We start from the raw sequence: 26063 nt of genomic DNA, 5'->3' as shown, positions 1-26063 counted from the left end.
ATCACTGTACTTTGTCTAGAACCAGTTCAAGTTTAAGATGACAATTGAATCATTTAGATATAGTTCATTGCATGTTTCCAGTGGTATATTCATTGATACAATCAACTCACTAATCATTTTCGCAGACTGACACCTGGAAAGATAGATAAGTTTGTCGGATGCATCTTGCGACCTTTTTTATTAACTGTTTTCGCTTTTCGATCTTTCTATCTTAATAGACGCACGTTGCAAAAGTGTGTAACGGTGTCTCCCCAACACAATCCCAAACTTCATCCAGGTCTACCAACCCACCAACAACTGTTGAATCTCATTAAATTATCAAAAACAGTTCATGTGCAAACAAAACTCATCCTTCGACAAGTAGTAGTAATACAGGTAAGTGGAAGGGCTGACTCGGTCATAATTAGTGTTCCTCGCATCGAAGAATATCACTATAAACTGTCAACTGCAATGCTTAACTCAAGCAATTGAACGAGCAGTTCTTTAAAAATGCAAAAATAAGGTGCCACTTAGAAAACGATTTATAAGCACCCTCCCTCAAGAATACTGTTACTCAGTTATACCTCTGTGCTCCTCGAATGTCTCGATAGAGATTGTACTCCTGTTTGTCCATGGTGCCAACGCCCAGCCCCTTTTGGAGTAACGTAAAAGCGATTTGTTTGATTAATATCCCTTTAAACGAATGTAAAGATCTGACATGATATCCTATATTTGAACTTCGAATTCATTCATCAGTCACGGGTTTACAAAGAACCAACAGAATAACCAGCTGTCGATTAGCTTGTTAGCTCAGTTGGAGGAGCACCAGTATCACAGAGGTCATGGGTTCAACTGTTGTACGAGCCTGAAATTTTTTCAGGCTTTACTTTCACTATTGCTCAGTTAGTGTTCATAACTGCAATGATCACTCTCTTATTCGTTTAATAACCCTTTGCAATACCCCAGGAACCTCCCTGTCATTCCGTTCGATGAAATTGGAATTTTGGAGTTCCCTTCATTTCATCACCCATCATCACCCATCCCCACCCCTCCGATCAGTTGACAGGTCTAGCCGGAGATATTTAAAGGTGGGAGGGGCAGCCAAAGTTAAAAATTAGTGTGCACCTCTATTATGTATCAGCTACCGCAGATATCCCAGGAACCCCTCCCCCGATCCCCTCCCCCGCCATAGGTACGTCTCTGTTTAATAAACGGTCGACGAGTACTTCAGAAATAATGCTTAAATGGGCGATTCAGCCTCCCAGAGGGTTTCTCTTTTGCCAGTGTGGTTCCTATGTTTTTTTTAAATCACTTTTATTCCAGCTTTAAGCTAAACCTGTTTCCAAGTAGCTGTGATGATTCGAAAAACGTGACGCCTTGGCGACCAGGTTCCCATTTTCTTTTAAACGCATAAAGTATAAAACTCAACAGGGCTTTTTAACTAATGACAATTTATAGAAAATCTGTTCCGGAGGAAATAGAGAGATCACAGATTTAGTGTCTTCTTCTTTCAGATGATCCTGAAAAAGTAGGTCGTGAAAAAGAAAATGATGTGTTACTAGGGGAATGGAGGTATAAGATTTTGATCGGTTTTCTGGCGGGTTTGTGCATCCTTCTGCCCGTCCTTTACACTATCCTGATGTACAAGCTTCACCGGAAAAGAAAAAATAGGTCCTCGTGGTCAAGTGACATTGCGTCATTGGTGTGCAAAATCAGTAATGACAGCGCAGATGGAGACGTCTGAGAGTACATAGCTCTGAATGAAACAGCCCCAGACTTATGAGAATAACCAAGACTGAGAGACAATTCCCGAATGAGCCTACGGCGTTTTTTCAAAATCTCTCAAAATGGTTTTTTCTCACAATTTTTCCAGCAACGGTGTGAAAAAAGCTGAAAGGATAAGCAAGAAAGTATGATGGATTCTTTTCTCTAAGTAATTAACTACGCTTTCATCGGACCCACGCAGAAAATGAGGCAAGCAAACGCGATTGTGGAATTTCTTAGAATTTTTACACAAGCATAACATACGTAAGAAGACTAATTAGTTTATTTATAGCCACACTTTCGAAAAATTAAAAATAAATTATGCACCCATTCAGTTAAAACAGCGTTGCAAAAGAAACTGACAGGATAGGCCAAAAGATGTGATGAATTCTTTTCTCCAGATCATCAATTGCGCCTTCAACGCAACCACGCAGAAAATCAGACAAGAAAACGCGGTTCTTGGAAATTTTAGAATTTCTACACATACGTGACACACACACTAATGTTTATTGGCTTATTTATGGCCACGCTTTTGAAAAATCAAAAATAAAGTAAATGCATATCCATGAATTTGTCGTACGTTGATTATTACCCGATTTCCTGTGTAATTAGGAACGCGTTATTTCCGAGCATGAAAGAGGACCTTTAGCAGCTCAATTTTTGGGCAATGATGAGCCTGTGACCAATAAGACTTGTCTGGAGTCTACGTTTCTCCCATGAGAAAAGGAAAACCTTAATAAGCTTTTCTCGACGACAACGTCGTCTCTCTTCATTTTTGATGCAAAAAAACAAAACTCAAAGGGTTTGTGACGATGAACTACTTTAAAAGCATTCAGAAAATGCTCCGTGGTCTTTCACAGTTTTGATTTCGTTTATTCCTTTGTAATGACTTATTCATTACAGAAATCGTGACCGTGTTACCTTCCCCTTAAAGAATGATAGTGCTCTATGGGAAAGTCCCGTGAAATCACGGGTTCCAATTATTTAGAAGTTTGACCATGTGCGAGCTTTCTAAAGTTTTCATCTTTTTTCTTGACAAGAAGCATACTGGTAAATTGTGCTAAAGTCAATATTTGAAAGTTAATTAATAAAAGAAAATACGAGAATGTTCAACTATTTCCTTTCGAGGTCCTTTTCGAAAAACCACTTTTTTGAAAAAGTTTCCGCAATAAAGATCATTGTAGTTAACCTTGCATTTCCATATCTACTTTTTAACAGGGAAACCGGAAATATTAGGCATACGTTGTTTCTGTCGAATGTAAATTAAGGCAGGATATTGACAGGTATGATGTAAGAGCACTCCTTTATTACTAACAGTATTAGTTGGAGCCTGCCTCTGCGAGTGTTCGGAAAGTCAAGCACGACAACTGTTAGCCTAATCCAATGCGCTTGTATATTTCTTTCGTTTCTGTTTGATTGTGGAAGAGGCGAACTGTATCCATTCATATTCATTCAAAGGACAAGCCATAATCCAGTGTGAGTACCTCTGTATGTAAGCTTTTTATATTGGTCTCAAGCTCATTTGAAAATGCCTTCGCTTGCTATCGTGTATTGGAGTGGCGTGCGCGATATTGTTGGTATACTCGCAGAATTTGTAGAAAAGCAGTCAACCGTGCTTCACGACTTAAAATTCAGGGTGGCCAGAGGTTGCTTTGGAAAAGCTGTTTCGATAGCACTTTTGGGCATTGTATAGCAGCGAAAATGTTCATAAGCCCTCTTGAAACATAGGAGTAACTTTTCCCTGTAAAGACTGAGACGTTTCGCGAATATTTCTTCGCATTTTTCAATCTGAAGATCAGCTTCCATACCGTAAGAGCATCTAAAATTAACATTTTTCAAAGTAGATTCGATAGCGGTTATCAGAACTGCAAGAAAACTTTTAATAAGTATAAATTTGTTTATTGAATAAAATCCATACGCTGGCAAATAGTTACGGGAACTGGTTTGTGATTTAAAACTGAAAAGTAAGCACAAGTAGGCCATTTATAGCTATTTTCCTTATTGCTTTGTATTTTCTCGGAGGATCATTTAAACTTACTGCCAATAGACGTAAAAAGTACTCGGATGTTTCGCGGCATTCTACGCGATAACTGAACTGTGCCCAGTGCAATTTTATTTTCCTCAAAGCCAGATAGTTTTCACACCCCCAACTGTTCCTTTGTCCACATTTCCACGGAAAGGTTTTTAGCTGTTTATTCGCTTGCATGGCTGATTATTAGTTAAAAGAAGACCAATAAGTTGTTTTAATTAAAGCCAACCTGCCGAGATCAGTTAATGATTTGAATGCAAAAGAAAGGAAACTCCAATGAATTTTGCGAGAACAAATGGACTCAAAGGGGCAGAATTATCCTCTGCTTATCTAAGCTAAAAGAAGACCCATAAGTTGACAGTTGACCTTTTTACAAAGCTAAAGACTCGTCAAGCTATACTTAATTTAAACTCTAGGAGGTTTACGGCGTACCTTTTTGTTTTGGGTTTCTCAACTTGGTCTGCTAAACAGTATTTACTGATCTTCGTTAACTGCACTGAATGAAAAATGTGCTTTTAATCTTTTCCTGTTCCATTGTATCAATGTGAGCTAACAACCATCGAATGTGAATGTGAAGAATCCATTGATCAATTTCATCATGCAATTTATAGACACTCCGCCGTTTAAAAGCTTTTTCTATTTTGTTCAGTAGTCAACCACTTTATCCTGCAAATTTCCTTTCCGTCACTAATTTAGAGATTTTTTGAAATCTTACTTTAATCCTGAACTCCAAACGTCTAATAAACAGGTACATGATAACTCGTGCTAAGCGATAATGAGAAATTTATGCATCTATATGATAGTAACAGTTGAAAAGACTGAGAAGTGTAATCTTAGAAACGAACACAATGATTGTTCGGAAGCGAAACGGAAAATCCAAACAGACACTTTTATTCCGACACGGAAAACTGTAGACTAACAGAGAATTCACCATATACGGTGAACCCCCATTTCGAGCTTCAATTTATTCGCTTACACTAAAATGGGTGGAGAAAATTCATATAATAAATAACTGAAATTTGTTCAGGTTTGTTTCCAGCTAAGTCTGTGAAAAGCTCACGGAGCGACAGTTAAACTGATTTAAGCAATGACTTTTTCCATGTTTACACAGCTTCATCTAAACACGGAAAAACGTAACAGAAAACTAATGCATAGTTCCAACTAAACGACTAATCCTTCGGGAGAGTGACTTCGGTCACGACTCTTCTCCCTTCTGTATTCTTTGAAATTACGCAACATATCTGTGTATAGCACTAATACATTTTCATATGAATATTAAACCATTATCTACAATTGACTGAGTAGGTTTGTTTCCTGCTTGATCTATGAAAAATTCACGATAATCGAAATTAACAAAATTTTTAAAAACTGGTCAGAAAAACTGGTCAAAATTTTTAAAAACTGGTCAGGGGGGACTTTTCTGTGTCAGCATAGCCTTATCTAAACACCGAGGCGCTAAAAGAAAGTTTTGCAAACACATAAAAAAGGTCAGGGGGGTTACTTAATTCTTGGGACTTGGGCCTTGCTAATTTTTATCACAAACATCATTCAGATGAAAACAGAAGGCTTTTATGATATCATTTATTTATAACACATATTTATCTCAACGCTTTTGGATAAAGTTTACAATAAACCTTGAGATCGGTCTAATTTAGTATGAAGTGGACTTGACCTAATTATAATTAATGCTTCTAGAAATTTACTTTTGGATCTAACTGACTGACGGCAAGGTCAGGTGTAATTTAATTTACCGGTATAAAATTCCTAAAGAAACAAAATTTTGCGTTTTGTTTCCATCAAAATTCTTTTCAAATTAAGCACGTTCCTTGCACAATCTTAGATAACTATCCCAAATTTTAAAATTGCCTCTCCCTTCACAATATGCAATTGGAGTTTACGTTATGAAAAATAAATCAGCACAAATGATTAAGAGCCAGACGTCAGTTATCGCTTGGGTGGGTGGAGGATGTTTGTTTTTGACTGCCATAAGGGTAAAACTTAAAAATATTGCAAAGCCTTACAGGGGAATCTGGAAAATTTTATCCTAACATATACAATCATCCTTCCCCTCCACTCACTCACGATGAAAAGTCCTTTCGTCTTATTTTCATTTCAGTTCTTTTTGGGGCCTGGTATTCAGCGGTAGCATTTCCAGGGTTTAACCGTCCCCAGAAAATTTGATGAATGTTACGAACAGTACTTTTATGAGAAGGGTAGATGCCATTGAGATTTGAGGAAATAGTCTCACAGTCTTCCAGGTACCACCAGCCTCCCCCAAATGTACAATCATAGTCAGCTGAAGATCTGTTCCAGGCTCTAAACGACCTACCATTATGTTTGGATAGCGAATCAATTGTATCAGCTTCAGCTAAACAAAAAAAGGAGGAAAAAAATCAATTTATTTTACATTTATAAATGAAAACTATTCGTAATTGTGAAAAGCCTAGCTCTGGCCCATTTTTGTTTATAAAACGATGGGATTCTACTTCTTGTGGAGGCGACATTTCAGAAAACAATTTTGAATTCTGGAGCATCAAAGTTACTGAATCAAATCCGACCACTAGTTAATTTCCTATACATTCCATGTCCTCGTGTCATCTGATTGATACTATGCCACCAAATCACAGGCAACTCTCAAGTAAATGAGTTGTTCAGGGTTAGTCTCATGAGTATAATATGCATAACCAGATATGAATCACAATGATATTCTCAAGGCAAACAGTCGTTTGTGAGACATATGTTTTGAGATGTACTCTATGTAAGGGAGGTGATGGTAACTGTCGTCCATAACAATTTGAATTGATTGAGAAAGAGTAAATTGACTTACATGAAAACTTGCCGATGTGCAGCTTGTAATCAGCTGTCTCGTTCTCAATACCAAACCATTCATACTCTGCGTAGACAGTTTTGTCGTCAGTTACTCCCAGATCCACGCGGAGTTTGTTTTCTGTCTTGTTTTGGGTCAGGCGTTGGATCTTGTCCAGTCCGAGCCAAAAGTCACGAATGAGGAAGTTACCAAATCCATTTTTATACTCTTTCCAAGTTCGGTTGAAATCTATGGTGTTATCCACCCTCTTCTGGATCACTGTCCATCCTCCACCAGCTGTTGTCTGATCACAATAGACATTAAAGGCACCTGAACCATCAGGGTCGATTGTATAAACACCATTGATGGTTTGACCGCACTTGTAAAGTTCAGCACAGTTCTTAACTGTTAAGGCCGGGATAAAAAATGAATTTTTTCTCATCAATTACGCGTATCAGGGAAAGGGAATAAGCGAGGATAAGAAAAAATAATAGAAAATTAAGTAAAAGAAAAAATGCAACGAGTAAACGATCGTCAGTTCAGGTTTTTTTTTTTGGACAGTTCTGAACTCATGGGGGACGCTAGAGTGCAAGTAGAACTGTTCTTCGCAAGGAATCTCCGAATCCTAGCGCCAACCAAGAAAAACGTTCTGCCAATATGTTATCAGCCGTCGTATTCAAGGAAATTAATGTAATCAAGGAGTTATCATAAAAGCATAGATTCTTACTCACATTTCTCGGATTTTCTGCTTTTGTTTTTGCAACTTATCGGAGCCGCACGGGTTGAAGGTAACAGTTGAATCATGAATAAAAGTGCCACACTGAGCAGCAAAGAAGAATTTTGTGAAACAGACATGATACGATGAAATTTCTCTCCCAACCTTAAAGCTGTAGATCTCGAAATGTACACGTAGTACAGTTGTAGATTTAAGAGATCTCAATGAATCGAACCTGTATTTATACTGCAGTTTCCTATGTTAAGGCGTAGGAACCATAGACGCGATGAGAATATGCTAGACGACAGTACAACTATATTTCTCGGAAGGCGGAAGCGTGTTCTGGAATAAAGAGAATCCTGTTTCTTAGAAACTAAGGATGTAATGAGAATATGCTGGAAGACAACCGTTTTTCCCGGGAGTATGTATTTCCTTGCGTGAATTAACATAGGAAGTTCGAATTCACAAAGATTGGGTCGAGATAGGCGTGAAGCTTGCTCTTCTAGTTTGAAAAATGTCTCTTTCTTTGCTGGAACAATTTTAAGGTGAACCTCATTAGCACTTAAAAATAAATAAATGTTTCATCAATGTCAGACTATGATTGTATGAAAGAGATAAGGAGTTATAGAATTTAGTTCATACATTGTGCGTGATTCATCTGTAAAGAGATAATGAAAACTTTTTGCATAATTTTATGAATGACATCATGGTGGATGAGTTGAAATCGTTATAATGTGTTTCGCCATCATTTTTGAGCTGCATTCTTCTGAGGTATCGTCACTGTAGCAGCTGTTTATGATAATAAGAAAGTGGGTGTTAGGTTAACTTCTTTAGAGCAAGATCGGAATTCCATCAATCCAAGCGTAATACTTGACCTTTCAAGGTACTCAAGTGTTAAAATATTCAAACACCATTGCTTTATTACAACTTGCCATGGCTTAAGTAAAGTCTTGTGGCACGGCGTAGTCGGAAGTACTACTAAGTAAACCTATTTGACTTTCATCCAAGACAAATGATTCGATTTTGTAACTAGTACTGATGCAATTGCTTTTTACGTCTTCCGAATCATCAAAGTGATTGTGCTTTGGGGCATAGAAATATTTTTCAAAGAGGAGAGGAGAGCAGAGGTAATGATAAGATCTATCTGTCTCGGTGGAGCTTATTAAAGTTGAACGGTTTATTTTCACACCTCATTGATCCTGTCTTATCTGGGATTAATTACGTAAATTATGAACCGATTTTCAAGATCAGGCGACCAAGTGTAGTCTTGAGTATGGAGTAAATCAAAGACGAAATGATCCGTTATTTATATTCACCAATGAAATTATAAAACAACCATCCACTTATAAAATCTAAAAATCAAACTCAAGCATCCATTTATCTCACGATCCTGCAAGTTTCTCAGTCTCTCGCTTGGTGACCCCTAATTCATTTAACGAGAAAACGAAATTGCTTAAAAAGACCGTGTTACGCCCGATGGTCAAAATTTTTCTCTGCAGGGAATCGCTGAAACCTAACGCCAACCCAGAAAAACATTCTGCCAATATTTAAACAGTCATCGTATTCAAGGAAATGTAATCCAAGGGCTCACATAATATACCAAAGCATAGTTTCTCACCCATATTTCTCGAAATCTATGTTGTTGCTTTTGAGACTTAGTGAAGCTGCACGAGTCAGTTGAAGGTAACAGTTGAGTCATGAATAAAAATGTCGCACTGAGCAGCAAAGAAGAATTTTGTGAAGCAGACATGGTAACAAGAAATTCCTCTCCCGACCTTAAAGCTGTAAATAGCAAACTGTCTAGTATGTAGCACAGTTGTAGATTAAAGATTCCTATTACTCAAACTTTCTATTTATACAGTGCAATTTTCCTTAACTTATCAAGGCGTAGAAACTATATAAACGTAATGAGAATATGCTAGAAGACAACTGTATTTCCCAGGAGTCTCCCAATACTCATAGGGGAAGATGTTCTGGATCCGTATTTCTCTGCTTGAATTAGCATAGGAAGTTCAAAAGATTTATAAAATATCTCCAGTCGAAATAAGCGTCAAGCTTGCTCTTGGTTTTTGGATGACGTCTCCTTCTTTGCTTATTCAAACTTCAAAGCTTGCACAATTCTGTGGTCAAACCTCAGTAACCCTCAAAATAAATGCAATATTCCCTCACGGTCCGATTATGATTGTATGAAAAAGATAAGGACTTGCAGAATTCTGCATCTTTGCCGTTTTAATTAATACATCATGTGATATTCATCTGTAAGGAAATAACCATACCTTTTTGCATCATTTTTTGAATGACGTTCATGAGTCCTAAATGTTGGATGTGTTTCGCAATCGTCTTTGTGCCGCATTCTTGCGAGTTATCGTCACTGAAGCAAAAATGTCCTATGAAATTGAGAACGTAGGTGTTAGGTTAATTTCTTCAAGGCAAGATCGGAATTCCGTTGTTATTACAATTAGCGGCGGACTGAACTGTGTTAAGTTCGAACACTCCAATTACATCATGAGCGAGCCTAATACTTGACCGAGTATTGAAATACTCAAGCAAAATTGTTTTACTTTTACTCGTTATTTGTCGTAGGTGATGATCTTTGAGGAGGTTAGGATAACTTACTGTTTCTCGCATCCGAAATACAATTTATTTTTAAACTTTTAAGCGATTATTTCAAAGGGATGTTGTACTTTCTCGTTCGCTCACATTTACAGTGCTATTTGATCTAAACGGCTCAGTAAAAGCTCATCGTATTATCTGCCAGGGACTAAGGCTTCCTCCATCATCCATATCAATATCCTTTCAATGTGCAGTGGCACGATATTACACGCAGCTCAGTGTTTTGACCTTTCGTCTTCTGAATGTGATTATTTTCAAAACAAATATTTTCTAGCAACTGTTTTTCAGTGGGGGCTGATCCAGTTGTGATGACTCCCAAGTATCCGCTAAAAATGCATATCTTTATGATTGTCACAATGAGTCACTTTATGTTTAAGGTGAAAACTTCCTGACATTCACGTGTTCGTCAGTTTCACTGGGTTCTTAATATTCAAACCGCACCAAGGAATTCAATAAATCGATTAATCCACAGCTACCTTGTAGAACTTTCTCTTTTAACTTCCCCATTCGGTTAATACAAGTGAGACATGTTTCTGATAGAGCACTTCACTCCTTTTATGGAGTATAAGGTTTCCGTAGCCCATAAAAGTTGTGCTGTTTCATCAGTTATAAACCCCAATTGACAAAATCATTTGCACGAAGGGAATCCCCGAAGAACATAAAACTTCTTTCTCGCATCTTCGGTATTACGCCTGATTTACGTACTCCTGAACTGAAATGCATGTAATAAAATAAGCTTCTTAATAGTAGAAATAGTGGTTGCTCGGCAATTGGATGAGTACAATGCAAGGTCAAGCAGTTGAAATTTCTTCAGTCTAAGACTGTGCTACAACACAAGCCATGGTAGATTTCAAGCCACAGAAAGCTATCTCGTGTGGAAGATGTCTCCTTCTTTGCTCACTCAAATATCCGATGCTAGCACAATTCTGACGTGAAACCTCAATAACCCTAAAAGACAAATTAAATGTTTCATCACTATCCGAATATGATTGTATGAAAGAGAAAAGGAGCTGTAGAATTTAATTGATACATTTTGCGTGATTCATCTGTAAAGAGATAGTGGTAGCATTCATGAGTCCTATGTGTTGAAATCTTCATAATGTGTTTCGCCATCATCTTGGTGCTGCATTCTAAGTATAAGTATAAGTATAACTTTATTTAAACACGAAACATTGATGAGCAAAAAGATGCTCTTTACAAAAATGTACGTGTATACTAACTAATATAAAGAGTTCTCGTCAATGTAACAACCCCTCTAGAAAAACTTTCTTAATATGATATTGAGATTGGAGTGTTTGGTAAATGACTTAAGAGCAAGATCGGAATTTCAGCGATTATACAATTAGCGGCTGACTAAACTGTGTTACACTTGAACACTCCAATTCTGATAACGAGCGAGCCAAAGACTCGACCGTTGACCTCTTAAAGTACTCAAGTACATTTCAAAACAAATTTTTTCTAGCAACTGTTGCTACGGGGGCTGATCCATTGGTGATAACTCACAAGTATGCCCCAAAAAGGTACACTGAGGATTGTCACAACAGAGAGGAGGTTTAAAGCCATTTAACATTCCTAAGATATTTTACGATTGAGGTGAACTTTATTCGTGTAACACTTTCAGAAATTCACGTGCTCGTCATTTTCACTGACTTCATAAGATTCAAACCACACAAATGAATTAAATAAATCGATTTATTATCCAACTACACTTAGACGAGTACAAATAACGTCATAGACGAGTACAAATATCACGCGGTATTTGTACACGTCTATTGTAGAGTAACGGTTAAACAGGTTTTCTCGCATCGCGCAAACGAAGAATTGGATTGTAGTTACTCTACAAAAAAAAAGCGGCAGACAATTTGAATCATATTTCCGACTACGAAGAGTCAGAATGGCTGGCAAATATAGATCCAAGTTTATTAGATGAATCGAACAAAGAAAAACAGCTTGACGACCAGAAAATTTCTTCATTTAATGAAGAAAATAGAAAAAGCAACACAACGCTTCAATCTTCCGTTCCTCTTCACATACTTCTGTCACGCACTCCTCGTAAATAAATATCCCCGAAATTCGCCCGCACTGAAATAACAGTTTGGCGTGTTGGATAATAAATGTATCTTATTAGACGTTTTGTTGTGTAGTATTGCTGAGTGTTTTTACTCGTTATTTGTATTTTTAATCGCTCTACGGGCTCGTCAAAATACGGCACAACTTGTAAGAATGTTCAATGATACTTACTACTCAACAAAACGTCTAATAAGATATATTTTTATACAGCAGTCTTGTAGAACTTTCTGTTGTTCACTTCCATGAACCATTGCATGACGGGAATCCCCTTAGAACATCGCTTCTTCGGTATTACGGCTGATTTACGTACTCCAATTCAAATAGACGTAAGAAAATACGCTTCCCAAAAGTATAAACGGTAGTTGCTCCGCCATCTATTAAAAATCGTGCTTCCTTGATAAGTATGTGTACAAAGTTGAGTAGTTACTAAGGGCTGTGACGATATTGCATTGTCTTAGCGTCCAATCAGATTTCAGTATTTACACATGCGCGCCAACTTGTTTTGACTCTCGCTGGTTTTCCTCGTCATGGCCGCTTGTAAGTTGTTTGTGAGTTCACAATGTTCTAATTAAACGAGTTGAAGTCTGAGAACGTCACCCAATTCTTTATACGGTGTCAGGAGTGGCCGACCGGAACCCGTTTGGTAAGACAAGCCACTTTTCATTGACGGATTTAGCAGTTTAACACGTTGACGCCATCAAAATATAGTCCAATATGGCGAGTGATGGTAATGTGACCTCTAGTGCTACCGCACTTTCGACAAGCACTATGGCTTCGCCATTTACGTGCAATATATCTCTACCGCTTAAACTGGTAATACACAGTGGAAATTTGTACACTGTCCAACGTTTTCCCGAGGAAGCTTCGCCCCGGGAATGTCTTCTTCGATAATAAAAACTTTTTTGGAAAAACTGGCTTTCTCTGTCGCCATTTTGAAGTTTCGCGCGTCCACCCAAACGATCCCACAAATACCCTACGAGTCAAGTTCGTGCCCAGATTCCTCATAGTTTCTGGAGTGGGGAATTCTTCGGTACTCTCTTTGGAAAGAGAAAGCTGTTCATTTTCTGTATTTGCATCGAGGATCTGGAACACGCACCGGGTAAATGAGTTGGGTTATAAGTTTGAAAGAGCTTTTTGCTACATTTTTCATTCAATGAATACAGGTTTATATTTCTTTTACAGGCAATACATACCCTTGCAGCTTCCCGTTTTCTGTATGCTTCATGTAGTTGATGTCGATTTGGTTTTGATAATCCCGCGCTAGTGTCATGGACTTGTGAATATGAGAGTTGTTTTTCGTCCTCGAGCCTTTGTTCTTTCTTACAGGCGGATTAATATAAAAATGAAGGGAACAGCTTGTATTTTAGAAAGGGCTTTCACCTTTAAACCCATCGATTTCGCCAGAACCGACTGTTCCTCAAAAGAATCTGCAGTGAAGTAGTGAATGCTGCACAGACGGCTAGAGTTTGTTGGGTTCTCAAAATCGGATCGCGAGTTTTTCACGGCTCTGGTCCATAACCTAGCGAAATTAGGATCTGCGGGCCATTTATGAAGGCTTACTCCATCGCTATGTGTATTGGAACATCCACCGGCCACACATCGTTGCGGTATTATTTTATTTTTGGGGCGCGTTTTTATTTTGAAGAAATCCCGGTGCTCTTGAGAAAGAAATCTCACCGGAAGTTGAATGAGTTCTCCCTTCTACATCACTTCCGTTGGGAGACAAAGCCCCTACGCTCGAACCACACATTGAGAAAAGTTTCAAATTTAAACAAAAACTACAAAAGATTTACCCTTTTTCATAAGATTTGTTTTATTTAAGTTGTTATCCGTCTTTTCTCAAAAACTCATCTCAAGCGAGAGAGTATCCCTTTAAACTGATATTTAGGTCATGAAGGACTTTTCTGTGTCAGCATAGCATTATGTAAACACCGAGGCGCTAAAAGAAAGTTTTGCAAACACACGAAACGGTCAGGAGGTTTACATAATTCTTGGGACTTGGGCCTTGCTAATTTTTACCACAAACATAATTCATATAAATACAGAAGGCTTTTATAATATCATTTATTTACTGCACATATTTATCTCAATGCTTTCGGATAAAGTTTACGATAAACTTTGAAATCGGTCTAATTTACTATGAAGAGGACTTGACCTAATTGCAATTAATGCCTCTAGAAATTTACTTTTGGATCTAACTGACTGACGGCAAGGTCAGATGTAGTTTAATTTACCGGTATAAACTTTCTACGAAAATTTTGCGTTTTGTTTCCATCAAAAATACTTCTCAAATAAAGCACGTTCCTTGGTAAATCTTAGATAACTATCCCAAATTTAAACTTGACTTTCCCTTCACAATATGCAACTGAGTTCACGTTAAGTAAAATAAATCAGCACAAATAATTAAGAGCCAGACATCAGTTATCGCTTGGGTGGGTGGAGGATGTTTGTTTTTGACTGCCATAAGGGAAAAACTTAAAAATATTACAGAGCCTTGTAGGGGAATATGGAAAATTTTATCCTAACACATACAAAATCCTTCCCCTCCACTCACCCACGATCAAAAGTCCTTTTGTTTGATTTTCATTTCAGTTCTTTTCGGAGCCTGGTTAGCCTCAGCTACACCATGTATTCCTGGCCAGCGGATTGTATTATTCTGATGAGAAGGAGTTCCATCACAAGGGTAGATGCCATTGAGATTTGAGAAAATTCTACAGTCTTTCAGGTACCACCAGCCTCCCCCAACCGATGTACAATTATGGTCAGCTGGAGATCTGTCCCAGGTACGAAATAACATGCCATTATGTGTGGATAGGGAATTCTTTGTAGTAGATGTAGCTAAACAAAAAAATGAGGAAAAAAGTCAATTTTTTTTACATTTATAGATAAAAACTATTCGTAATTGTTGAAAGCCTATCTCTGGCCCATCTTTGTGTATAAAACGATGGGATTCTACTTCTTGTGGAGGCGACATTTCAGAAAACAATTTTGAATTCTAGAGCGTTAAAGGTACTGAATCAAATCCGACCACTAGTTAATTTCCTCTACATCCCAGGTCTCCGTGTCACCTGATTGATTCTATGCCACCAAATCACAGGCAACTTTCACGTAAATGAGTTCTTCAGGGTTAGTCTCATGAGTGTGATATGCATAACCAGATATGAATCACACTGATATTCTCAAGGCAAACAGTCGTTTGGGAGACATACGTTTTGAGATCTACCCTGTGTAAGGGAGGTGATAGTAACTGTCGTTTATGAAAAAGTGCATTGATTAGGAAAGAGGAAATTGACTTACATGCCGAAAAACTGCCAATGTGCAGCTTGTAATCATTTGTCTCATCCTCAATACGAAACCCTTCATATTGTGCGTAGACAGTTTTGCAGGCAGTTACTCCTAGATCCACGCGGAGTTCGTTTTCTGTTTCCGTCAGGCGTTGGATCTTGTCCAGTCCGAGCCAAAATTCACCAATGAGGAAGTCACCAAATCCATTTTTATAGTCTTCCCAAGTTCGGTTAAAATTTATGGTGTAATCCATCCTCTTCTGGATCACTGTCCATCCTCCACCAGCTGTTGTCTGGTCACAATAGACATCAAAGGCACCTGAACCATCAGGGTCGATTGTATAAACACGACTGATGGTTTGACCGCTCTTGTAAAGCTCAGCACAGTTCTTAACTGTTAAGGGATAAAAAATGAAATATTTCTCATCGATTACGAGTATCAGGGAGAGAGAATAGGCGAGGATAAGAAAAAATAATAGAAAATCAAGTAAAAGAAAAAATGCAACGAGTAAACGATCGTCAGTTCAGTTTTTTTTTTTTTTTTTTTGACAGTTCGGAACTCATGGAGGACGCTAGAGTGTAAGTAGAACTCTTCTTCGCAAGGAATCTCTCAATCCTAACGCCAACCATGAAAAACGCCTGCCAATATGTGATCAGCCATCGTATTCAAGGAAATTAATGCAATCCAAGAGTTATCATAAAAGCATAGATTCTTACTCACATTTCTCGGATTTTGGAGCCGCACGGGTTGAAGGTAACAATTGAATCATGAATAAAAGTGCCACACTGAGCAGCAAAGAAGAATTCTGTGAAACAGACATGATACGATGAAATTTCTCTCCCAACCTTAAAGCTGTAGATCTCGAAATGCACACGTAGCACAGTTGTAGATTGAAGAAATCTCAATGAATCGAACCTGTATTTATACTGCAGTTTCCTATGTTAAGGCGTAGGAACCATAGACGCGATGAGAATATGCTAGAAGACAGTACAACTATATTTCTCGGAAGCCGGAAGCGTGTTCTGGAATAAAGAGCATCCTGTTTCTTATAAACTAAAGATATAATGAGAAAATGCTGGAAGACAACCGTATTTCCCGGGAGTCTCCCAATAATCCTAGGAGACGATAATCTAGAATACAGCATATGTATTTCCTTGCTTGAGTTAACATAGGAAGTTTTGAATTCACAAAGATTGGGTCGAAATAAGCGTGAAGCTTGCTCTTCTAGTTTGAAAAATAAATCAATTAAATGTTTCATCAATGTCAGACTATGATTGTATGAAAGAGATAATGAGTTATAGAATTTAGTTCATACATTGTGCGTGATTCATCTGTAAAGAGATAATGAAAACTTTTTGCATAATTTTATGAATGACATCATGGTGGATGAGTTGAAATTGTTATAATGTGTTTCGCCATCATTTTTGTGCTGCATGCTTCTGAGGTATCGTCACTGTAGCAGCTCTTTGTGATATTGAGAACGTGGGTGTTAGGTTAACTCCTTTAGAGCAAGATCGGAATTCCGTCACTCTAAGCGTAATACTTGACCTTTTAAGGTACTCAAGTGTTAAAATATTCAAACAGCATTGCTTTATTTAATTGTCATAACCGATAATCTTTTAAGGGATTAGGTTGAGTTACTGTTTCTCGCATCCGAAATACAATTGATTTTTAAAGTTATAAGCAATTATTTTAAAGGAATGTTGCACTTTCTAATAAACTCACATTTACTGCTATCTGATTTAAACCGAAAAATCACTCAACAGCTCATCGTATCATCTAAAAGGGACTATGGCTTCTTCTGAACTGGAAAGACCACCCATCGGATGTGTTTAATGTTCAGTTTAGTTGTTAGTAGTCAGTAGTGATATCTAGAGTCAGATGCTTATGTTTCTAATATTTGACTATTCAATTTCCCTTCAAAATGCAATGGCACGATTTTACCCGCGATTGTTTTACTCACGTCTTCTGAATGGGAATATTTTCAAAACAAATATTTTCTTGCAACGTTGTTATGGGGACTAATCCAGTTGTGATAACTCACAAGTATCCGCAAAAAAGGTATATCTTTATGATTGTCACAATGGAGAGGAAGTTTACACCACTTACGTTCTTATGATCATTTAATGGGTGAGGTGAAAACTTCATTTTAGTGACACTTCCTGACATACACGTGTTCGTCATTTTCATTGGTTTCTTAATATTCAAACCGCTCAAATAAATTCAATGAATCGATTAATACACGGCAGCTTGTAGAACTTTCTCTTTTTAATTTCCCTATCCGGCTATAAGTGAGATATGATTCTAACAGAGAAATTCACTCCTATTGTGAAATATTGAGGTTTTAGTTGTCCATGAAAATTGTGCAGTCTCATCACTTTTAAACTCCCATTGACGGAACCATTTGTGTGATGGGAATCCCCGAGGAACATAAAACTCCTTTCTCGCTTCTTCGATATTGCGCCTGATTTAGGTACTCCAATTGAAGTGCATGTAATAAAATAAGCTTCCTAATGGTAAAAATAGTGGTTGCTCGGCATTCTATTAAAAATCGTGCCTCCCCCATAAGTGTAAATTCAAGGTTGAGCAGTTAAAATTTCTTCAGTCTAAAACTGTTACAATGCAAGCCATGGTAGATTTCAACCCAGAGAAAAATGTTCCATCCCATCATGTCTGCTTTACAAAGTTCTACTTCTCTGCTCAGAAGTTTTACCTTTAACTCGCACAGCCCTTATAGAGCACAAAAACAGCACTTAAGGTGACACAGGTATCATCCTTCCAGGAAACAGAAATTGCGAGACAGGTAGGATTCTGAACTTTCATATAATTCTGCAACCTTCAAATCCTAATTATTTTTTTCTCAAAGAGGACCCCACTAAAAACAATAATGCTTCGCGTTATGTTTTCTGAGTTAAAACCAGGTTTCTATGACTCTAGGACGAAAGCGAGATTACAAGTCTGTTTCCCGTGCATTTGACCTCATTTGAAGTCATCGCATTCGCTTTATATAGATCAACTGATCGTTGGTTGAAACATGTTATGTGCTTGTCATTATTAAGCCTATCTCATTGATTTTCCTTTCTTAAATTTCTTTTCTTCGGCTTTAGTCTTCTTCCTTTGACCTTAATGAATGCATAGGCGATATGGGAAGATTTAAGTCATTATTGATTCAATTAAAAAGACAAGAATTTCATGTTCATGTATTCATATTTCTGCCAACTTTCCTCAACAGCTAAGAACTGTGCTGAGTTGCAACAAGGATGTCAAACAATCTGTGGTGTTTTTAGGATCGACACCGATGGCTCAGGTGCATTTGATGTATATTTGTTAGTACTTACGTCTGAGATTTAAAGTAACGAGCGCGTACAATCAAAGGAATCCACGATTTTCATGTTACTCATAGTCATTTTCCTTCACCTTTGTTTAGGTGCTTCATTGATGTACTCGCGTCATGCAAATTTCGTTTCCTGTAACTGTCATTAATCATTCAGCATTGCTTCAGTGAGGTGCCGAAGTCGTGCCGCGCAGTCTTTGTATATGTTCGCATCTTTCACAGAATTGTGTACATCCGTTTCAAATTTAATGAAGTCCGTCAGGATCCGCTCGTTTGTTTGTTTCGCAGAGACTGGATTGTAAAACGCAACTTGCAATGGCTTAAGTAAAGTTTTGTGGCACGCCGTCGCCGAAAGTATCACTTAATTAGTGAACCCATTTGACTTTCATCCAAGACAAATGATTCGATTTTGTAACTGATGCAACTGCCTTTTACACCTTCTGAATCATCAAAGTGACTGTACTTTTCAGCATAGATACATTTTTCAAAGAGGAGATAGTATGAGAGGTAATGATATGATCTATTTGTCTCGGCGGAGCTTATTAAAGCTAAACAGTTTATTTTTACACCTCATTGATCCTGTCTAATCTGGGATTAATTACGTAAATTATGAATCGATTTTCAAGGTCAGGCGACCAAGTGTAGTCTTGAGTAGGGTGTAAATCAAAGACGAAATGATCCGTTATTTACATTCACCAATGAAATTATAAAACAACCGTCCGCATATAGAATCTAAAAATCTAAGTCAGGCATTTATTCATCCCTCGATCCTGCAAGTTTCTCAGTCTCTCGCCTGGTGACCTAATTCCTTTATTGAGGAGACGAAATTACTTAAAAAGACCATGTTACGCCCGATGGTCAGAATTGTTCTCTGCAAGGAATCGCTGAAACCTAACGCCAACCTAGAAAAACATTCTGGCAATATCTGAACAGCGCATTGTATTCAAGGAAATGTAATCCAAGGGTTAACATAATATACCAGGCATAGTTTCTCACTTATATTTCTCGTGTTCTCTGTTTTTGTTTTTGTGACTTATCGAAGCTGCACGAGTGGAAGGTCACAATTGAATCATGAATAAAAATGTCGCACTGAGCAGCAAAGAAAAATTTTGTGAAGCAGACATGATAACAAGAAATTCCTCTCCCGACCTTAAAGCTGTAAATCGCAAACTGTCTAGTATGTGGCACAGTTGTAGATTAAAGATTTCTATAACTCAAACTTTGTATTTATACAGTGCAGTTTTCCTTAACTTATCAAGGCGTAGAAACTATATAAACAAAATGAGAATATGCTAGAAGACAACTGCATTTCCCGAGAATCTCCCAATACTCATAGGGAAAGATGTTCTGGAATATGGCATCCGTTTTTCTCTGCTTAAGTTAGCAATAGGAAGTTCAAAAGATTGATAAAATATCTCCAGTCGAAAGAAGCGTGAAGCTTGCTCTTCTTGGGGGTTGTCTCCTTCTTTGCTTACTCAAACTTCGAAGCTTGCCCAATTTCGAGGTCAAACCTCAGTTACCCTTAAAATAAAAGAAATGTTTCATCACGGTCAGATTATGATTGTATGAAAGAGAATTCTGTATCTTTGCCGTTTTAATTAATGCATCATGTGATATTCATCTGTAAGGAGATAATCATACCCCTTTGCATCATTTTATGAATGACATTCATGAATCCTAAATGCTGGATGTGTTTCGCAATCAGTGCCGCATTCTTGCGAGTTATCGTCACTGTAGCAGCCCCCGTAGCAAAAATGTCCTATGATATTGACAACGTGGGTGTTAGGTTAATTTCTTTAGAGCAAGGTCGGAATTCTGATGTTATTATAATTAGCGGCGGACTAATTGTGTTACGCCCGAACACTCCAATTCATCATGAGTGAGCCTAATACTTGACCCTGTACCTTTTAAGGAACTCTAGTATTGAAATACTCAAGCAAAACCGTTTCAGTACTTCCAACTGTTATTTGTCGAAGGTGATGATCTTTAAAGGGTTAGGATAACTTAGCGTTTCCCGCATCCGAAATATAATTGATTTTTAAACTTTTAAGCAATTCTTTCTAAGGGATGTTGCACTATCTCGTTCGCTCAAATTTACTGCTTTCTGATCTAAACGGCTCAATAAAAGCTCATCGTATTATCTGTAAGGGGCTATGGCTTCCTCTGAATTGGAATGATCATCCGTATCGGATGGGCTTATTTAACGTTCAGTTTAGTTGTTAGTGGTCAGTGGTGATATCTAGGGCCAGATGCTTATGTTTCTAATAGATGACTCTTCAATATCTCCTCAATATGCAGTGGCACGATATTACACGCAATTCAGTGTTTTGACCTCGCGTCCTCTGAATGTGCTTATTTTCAAAACAAATATTTTCTAGTAATTGTTGTTATTGGAGCTGATCCAGTTGTGATGACTCCCAAGTATCCGCTAAAAATGCATATCTTTATGATTGTCACAATGAGTCGCTTTATGTTTAAGGCGAAAACTTCCTGACATTCACGTGTTCGTCAGTTTCACTGAGTTCTTAATATTCAAACCGCAAAAAATAGTTCAATAAATCCATTAATCCAAAGCAGCCTTGTAGAACTTTCTCTTTTTAACTTCCCTATCCGGTTAATACAAATGAGACATGTTTCTGATAGAACGCTTCACTCCTTTTATGGAGTATGAGGTTTCCGTTGCCCATAAAAATTGTGCAGTTTCATCAGTTTTAAACCCCCATTGACAGAACCATTTGTCTGAAGGGAATCCCCGAAGAACATAAAACTCCTTTCTCGCATCTTCGGCATTACGCCTGATTTACGTACTCCAATTGAAATGCATGTAAAAAAATAAGCTTTCCAATAGTAGAAATAGTAGTTGCTCAACAATCTGATGAGTATGAATGCATGGTCAAGCAGTTGAAATTTCTTCAGTCTAAGAGTGTGCTACAACGGAAGTCATTGTAGATTTCAAGCTACAGAAAGCCATCTTGTGTGGAAGATGACTCCTTCTTTGCTCACTCAAACATTAAAGCTAGCACAATCCTGAGGTGAAACCTCAGTGACCCTTAAAAGTAAATTAAATGTTTCATTACTATCCCACTATGATTGTAGGAAAGAGATAAGGACTTACAGAATTTGATTTATACATCCTGCGTGATTCATTTGTAAAGAGATAATCATAGCATTCATGAGTCCTATGGGTTGAAATCTTCATAATTTGTTTCGCCATCATCTTCGTGCCGCATTCTTGAGAGTTATCGTCACTGTAACAACCCGTGTGGCAATACGTTCTCAATATGATATTGAGATTGGAGTGTTTGGTAAATTTCTTAAAAGCACGATCGGAATTTCAGCGATGATACAATTTGCGGTTGACTAAACTGTGTTACACTTGAACACTCCAATTACTTAATGAGGAAGCCAAATACTCGACTGTTGAGCCTTTTAAGTACTCAAGTATATTTCAAAACAAATATTTTCTTGCAATTGCTGTTATCGGGGCTGATCCAGTTGTGATAACTCACAAGTATGCCCCAAAAAGGTACACTTAAGATTGTCACAATGGAGGGGAGGTTTAAAACATTTAATGTTCCTAAGATTATTTTATGATTTAGCTGAACTTTATTCAAGTAACTCTTTCTGACATTCACGTGTTCGTCAGTTTCAATGACTTCATAAGATTCAAACCGCATAAAGGAATTAAATAGTTCGATTAATACACAGCAGTCTTGTAGAACTTTCTGTTGTTAACTTCCATGAACCATTCTATGGCGGGAATCCCAGTAGAACATCACATCTTCGGTGATTACGCCTGATTTACTTACCCCTTAACTCATGCGGGGTCATCTGTGACAAACTGTATATGATGATGGATGGTCTGTGAGGTCTTTTAACATTTTCAGTAAGTTGGACGTTAAGTGAGCCATCTATAAACATTGTTAAACAATAGAGCTATTGATGAGATTAAAAAACTTGATCTTCTATAAATCGTTTAAAACCTTAAGACCTTGAAAAGGCAATTAAAAAAACAGGCGCATTAATTTATCGAAAGCGGTACCTGGATTATGACAGCCACCGACTCTACCTTATATAGATTGCGCAATCATATATAGGTATAGCACAGACCATTGTGCTTGAACTGTTTTGCTTTGTTTCATTTTCCTTTTGACCGCACATCGAAATTGTCGGTTTATTCAACCCAGGTTTGTTTTATGAAAGCTCCAACTTTAATTTAGAATTTAATTTAGTTGGAAGTGGTCTTAAAAGGTAGACGTTCCTTTAAATGGAGACTGGAAATGAATAATAGACTGAGGCACTGAGTAATAGGAGCTAGAGTAACTAGGACACGTAACCGTGCACTTAGCTTAATGATCCGCTTCAGCGACTCCTTCGAGATGCTACCAATAATCACAGCATATTTCAAGGAGCTAAAGGTTTCATGTTTAAAATTTGAAAGGGCATTGAGGGTTACTAATTCCACAAGTCGGTAGAGCTTGGGCTCATAGGAGCCAAGCCCAAATTTGGTTGATTAGTTATTGATCCCTTGGAAAGTCAGAGCGAATAGAGGAAAAGCTCATCTTTCAAACCGGCAGTCTGAACTCCACAGGGATCCGACGAACGCTTTTCACTCCACTAATTTATTCCTGTTCTTCTCGTTGCCATGTTCCCACCAATAACGTAGCTCGATTTTATGCCTTTAAAGCACACACAACCCACAATTCCTCTGTTCGCTCCGACGAAGGGCTAACGATCGAAACGTCAGCTTTTGTAATCGTTACGGTGGCCAATTTACCATTTCAACTTTGTTGATATATCCAAATTATTTCGTTACTCCCATCGACGCAGCCCCAAACAGTTTCTTTAGAAACTATCAGCCTTAATTCTTTTTAAATATAAACTATAAAAATTAAATAGCAGAATATTTTCAAACCGTCAGCTTCTGCAAAAATAGTAAACATGACCATAAAGTGAGTATATTTGGAAACCTGGAAACTGGTTTGCCAGATTAAAGATCCTTGATTTGATGACCTATGAGATCTTCAACTGTTCGCGGTAAGTAGCGAAAATGGGAAAAAAACATCGAGATTTAAAACTCCTTTTAGACGTCTGACGGTCAATATTGCCCGGCTATTTTGACGGTTGAGGGGAAAAAAATCATAATTTTTGATGGCTGACGATTCAATTTTAGGCCCTTTTATGGCTGACGGTCAAGTTAAACGCCACTGAGACCCTCCTTATAAGGTAAGATTAAGAATCGATTAAAAAAATACTGATGTCATCAGCCTTGCTTAAGAAAAAAAAACAATAAAAAACAAAAGAAGAAACAAACAGAAATTGAATAAAGGCAATCCGTGCGTGTATTAAGAACGGAATAGAAAAGTTAACAGATGATGAAATCGTTCTATTTTTTTGCCTCTCCCCTTTTTGGTTTGTTTTTCTCTTTTACAGATGTGTTTAATCGTGGCGTGTGGCAGTGCCTTGACGAGTTGAGTGACCCGTCACTGAGAAGTCTTGCGTCGAGACTGGGGTCAACTGTCATTACGTCAAGAGCACCAGGTACCACCGATGCCTATCATGAGGAACGCTTTTCTGAGGTGGAAAGTGTCCGCCAGTTCCAAGAGTGAGATTTGTGCTTTTCCTACAAAGTCAGAGCATGTGGCGCTATACTACTGCATTTTCTGGATACTACTCATTCTCACTCAGCAGTCGACTCTGCCATATTTGGAATACAGTAGGCACACTATTTGGCGGGTTTACCTTCCCCTACAGACAGCCCGATCATCCATGATGTTAGGAGAGCTGCTATGAGAATAATCGGAACTCGCGTTTATAAATCTCCCGCAGACGTGATAGGGAAGCTTGTTGAAAAATCTAAACTAGGTAATCTACTTGAATTACGAAATGTGTGTGTTTTCATTCTTGCTTTCGCTGGTTTCTTCCGAATTGAGGAGGAATTGAGTTTTCATAGTGACCACCTAACTATCAATTTTGATAGAACTTGAAGACAGATCAACCTAGGAAAGGGAGCCAAGTTATACTGTAAACATTTTCAGGCGTTATTAAAGAGAGGTTGAAAAGTTTGCAGTTGAGGCAGGCAGGCCATTATGTCTTTAGGGCCTTGTATAAGTTTAAATTAGGTCACAGACTCGAATATAGATTAACAAGCCGCAAAGTTACTCATGTACAAGAGATTACTTCAAATCTAGCTTTAAGGATATCAGTTCCAGATGTTTCTCTGTTCAGTACACATTCTCTAAGAACAGGTGGTGCTTTAGCTGCAGTAATGCTAGTGTTCCCAACAGACTCTTTCAGAGACACGGATGTTAGAAATCTGTTTCCAGTTTGAGTTCACGTCCAAAATGTTAGGCATTTGATTTTGTAGCGTTTACTTTTAACTTATATTTCCCTTTCTTTGGCTCTAGTAGGATGTGTATACTACAAGACTGGCTGAATCATCCTAAATAAACTTTCACATTGAATATTTCGACTGGGCGTAGTCAGAATATGTAATTTCTGATGTTTAAGCGACATGGGAACGAATCAGTCAGAAATTAATACTCTGACCGCACGTTGAAGAGGTTCGCGTGACATGGAGGTATTTTCGGATTATTCAAGTGCTAGGTCTGTCAGTCTTAGGGTTGACCACTTCTTTTTTCTTATTTAATTTAATTTTGTTTTACAACTCTCTGTAAAATATCACTACTTTCATTGAATTTTCTTTGTGATTAGTAGTGTAACAAGTTAGTCACCCTTTCCCCGCGGTATAGTGCTGCTGCATTAGATGAGGAATACGCTTCCACATATTTTATGGCTACTTCTAAAGAGTGCTTTTTTAGTTGGTTTTTCGTATCTGGCGTAGCACAGGCTATTTTTTGTAGAACCCTTCAGTTTCAGTGAATATTTGCAGTGCATTGCAGATTGTATATAGGGCGTGTAAACTACAATTAGAATGTGTACACTACAAGATTGCTAGTATGAGTGTAGTCAGAATGCAAAGATTCCTACTCACATTTCTCGGGTTCTCTGCTGTTGTTTTTGCAACTTATCAAAGCACAGGCGTCCCAAGTTCACGTCTCGAGCAAAAGCGAAGGATTATTTCTTGAAAGCGTCACGCGTTGTGTGACGCGGTGTTAAGTTACGAGAGGAACCGTTGGAGCATGAATTTGAATGCGTTATAAGGAATAGTATGGGGAACAAAATATGGTTCAGTTAAAACACTAAATATTACGAATTGTGAATATTTTACACGTTACATTAATAAAACTTACTTATTCCTTGTGTGTTTTTTGCCGATTTCTGCTGTTTTGGGCTTGCTTTGCCATCACTGCTTTTCCTATTATCAGACCACAGGCTTACCATCTTAAATATCCGTGGTTTCGGGTTTCTATGGTAATGGGTCCTGTGGCATTTACATAGCCGTTATAAATGTAGATCAAATATATTGCCTATAGAATCTGTCCCCAGTAGTCAGTCTTCATAAAAA

General features: G+C 37.8%; 2 protein-coding genes and 1 pseudogene across 4 annotated transcripts; 1 reads left to right on the top strand and 2 right to left on the bottom strand.

Annotated features, from left to right (window-relative positions):
- Nucleotides 1–5336: 5336 nt before the first annotated feature.
- LOC111344772 (fibroleukin) lies at nucleotides 5337–10495 on the bottom strand. Of its 2 annotated transcripts, XM_088754678.1 has the most exons (4): nucleotides 10383–10495; nucleotides 9570–9680; nucleotides 6600–6983; nucleotides 5337–6140 (listed from the first exon to the last, which is right to left on the bottom strand). In XM_088754678.1, the coding sequence occupies exons 1-4, from the start codon at nucleotides 10411–10413 to the stop codon at nucleotides 5851–5853; spliced, it is 816 nt and encodes a 271-aa protein (XP_088610804.1). In that variant the 5' UTR covers nucleotides 10414–10495; the 3' UTR covers nucleotides 5337–5850. The 2 variants fall into 2 exon arrangements, with proteins under 2 accessions (XP_088610804.1, XP_088610808.1); XM_088754682.1 differs by lacking the exons at nucleotides 9570–9680; nucleotides 10383–10495 and adding an exon at nucleotides 7310–7642.
- Nucleotides 10496–13751: 3256 nt separating this feature from the next.
- LOC111344771 (angiopoietin-related protein 7-like) lies at nucleotides 13752–16253 on the bottom strand. Its single transcript, XM_088754740.1, has 3 exons — nucleotides 15982–16253; nucleotides 15274–15654; nucleotides 13752–14814 (listed from the first exon to the last, which is right to left on the bottom strand). Exons 1-3 carry the CDS (start codon nucleotides 16079–16081, stop codon nucleotides 14537–14539), a joined length of 759 nt encoding a protein of 252 aa, XP_088610866.1. The 5' UTR covers nucleotides 16082–16253; the 3' UTR covers nucleotides 13752–14536.
- A 1485-nt stretch (nucleotides 16254–17738) lies between these two features.
- On the top strand, nucleotides 17739–25856 carry LOC148740950 (uncharacterized; annotated as a pseudogene). Its single transcript, XR_015999155.1, has 2 exons — nucleotides 17739–18064; nucleotides 18494–25856. The product of XR_015999155.1 is annotated as an uncharacterized LOC148740950 (transcript).
- The last annotated feature ends 207 nt before the right edge of the window (nucleotides 25857–26063 follow it).

The sequence above is a fragment of the Stylophora pistillata genome, chromosome 1, assembly GCF_964205215.1.
Source record: "Stylophora pistillata chromosome 1, jaStyPist1.2, whole genome shotgun sequence".
Taxonomy (NCBI): Eukaryota; Metazoa; Cnidaria; class Anthozoa; order Scleractinia; family Pocilloporidae; genus Stylophora; species Stylophora pistillata.
The sequence above is the reverse complement of the archived record's forward strand: the minus strand, read 5'-3'. Positions and strand labels throughout refer to the sequence as shown.

What these genes read in the sequence shown, in the direction of transcription:
- LOC111344772 (XM_088754678.1), bottom strand. Translation starts at nt 10,413, where the DNA reads ATGGGGAAGTTAAAAGAGAAAGTTCTACAAG. An exon ending in TCAAAAAATGATGCAAAAAG is followed by an intron (nt 6,984 to 9,569) that starts GTATGGTTATTT and finishes CGGCCTTAACAG; the next exon opens with TTAAGAACTGTGCTGAACTT. An exon ending in GCACATCGGCAAGTTTTCAT is followed by an intron (nt 6,141 to 6,599) that starts GTAAGTCAATTT and finishes TTTTTTGTTTAG; the next exon opens with CTGAAGCTGATACAATTGAT.
- LOC111344771 (XM_088754740.1), bottom strand. Translation starts at nt 16,081, where the DNA reads ATGTCTGTTTCACAGAATTCTTCTTTGCTGCTCAGTGTGGCACTTTTA. An exon ending in GGCTCCAAAATCCGAGAAAT is followed by an intron (nt 15,655 to 15,981) that starts GTGAGTAAGAAT and finishes ATCCCTTAACAG; the next exon opens with TTAAGAACTGTGCTGAGCTT. An exon ending in CATTGGCAGTTTTTCGGCAT is followed by an intron (nt 14,815 to 15,273) that starts GTAAGTCAATTT and finishes TTTTTTGTTTAG; the next exon opens with CTACATCTACTACAAAGAAT.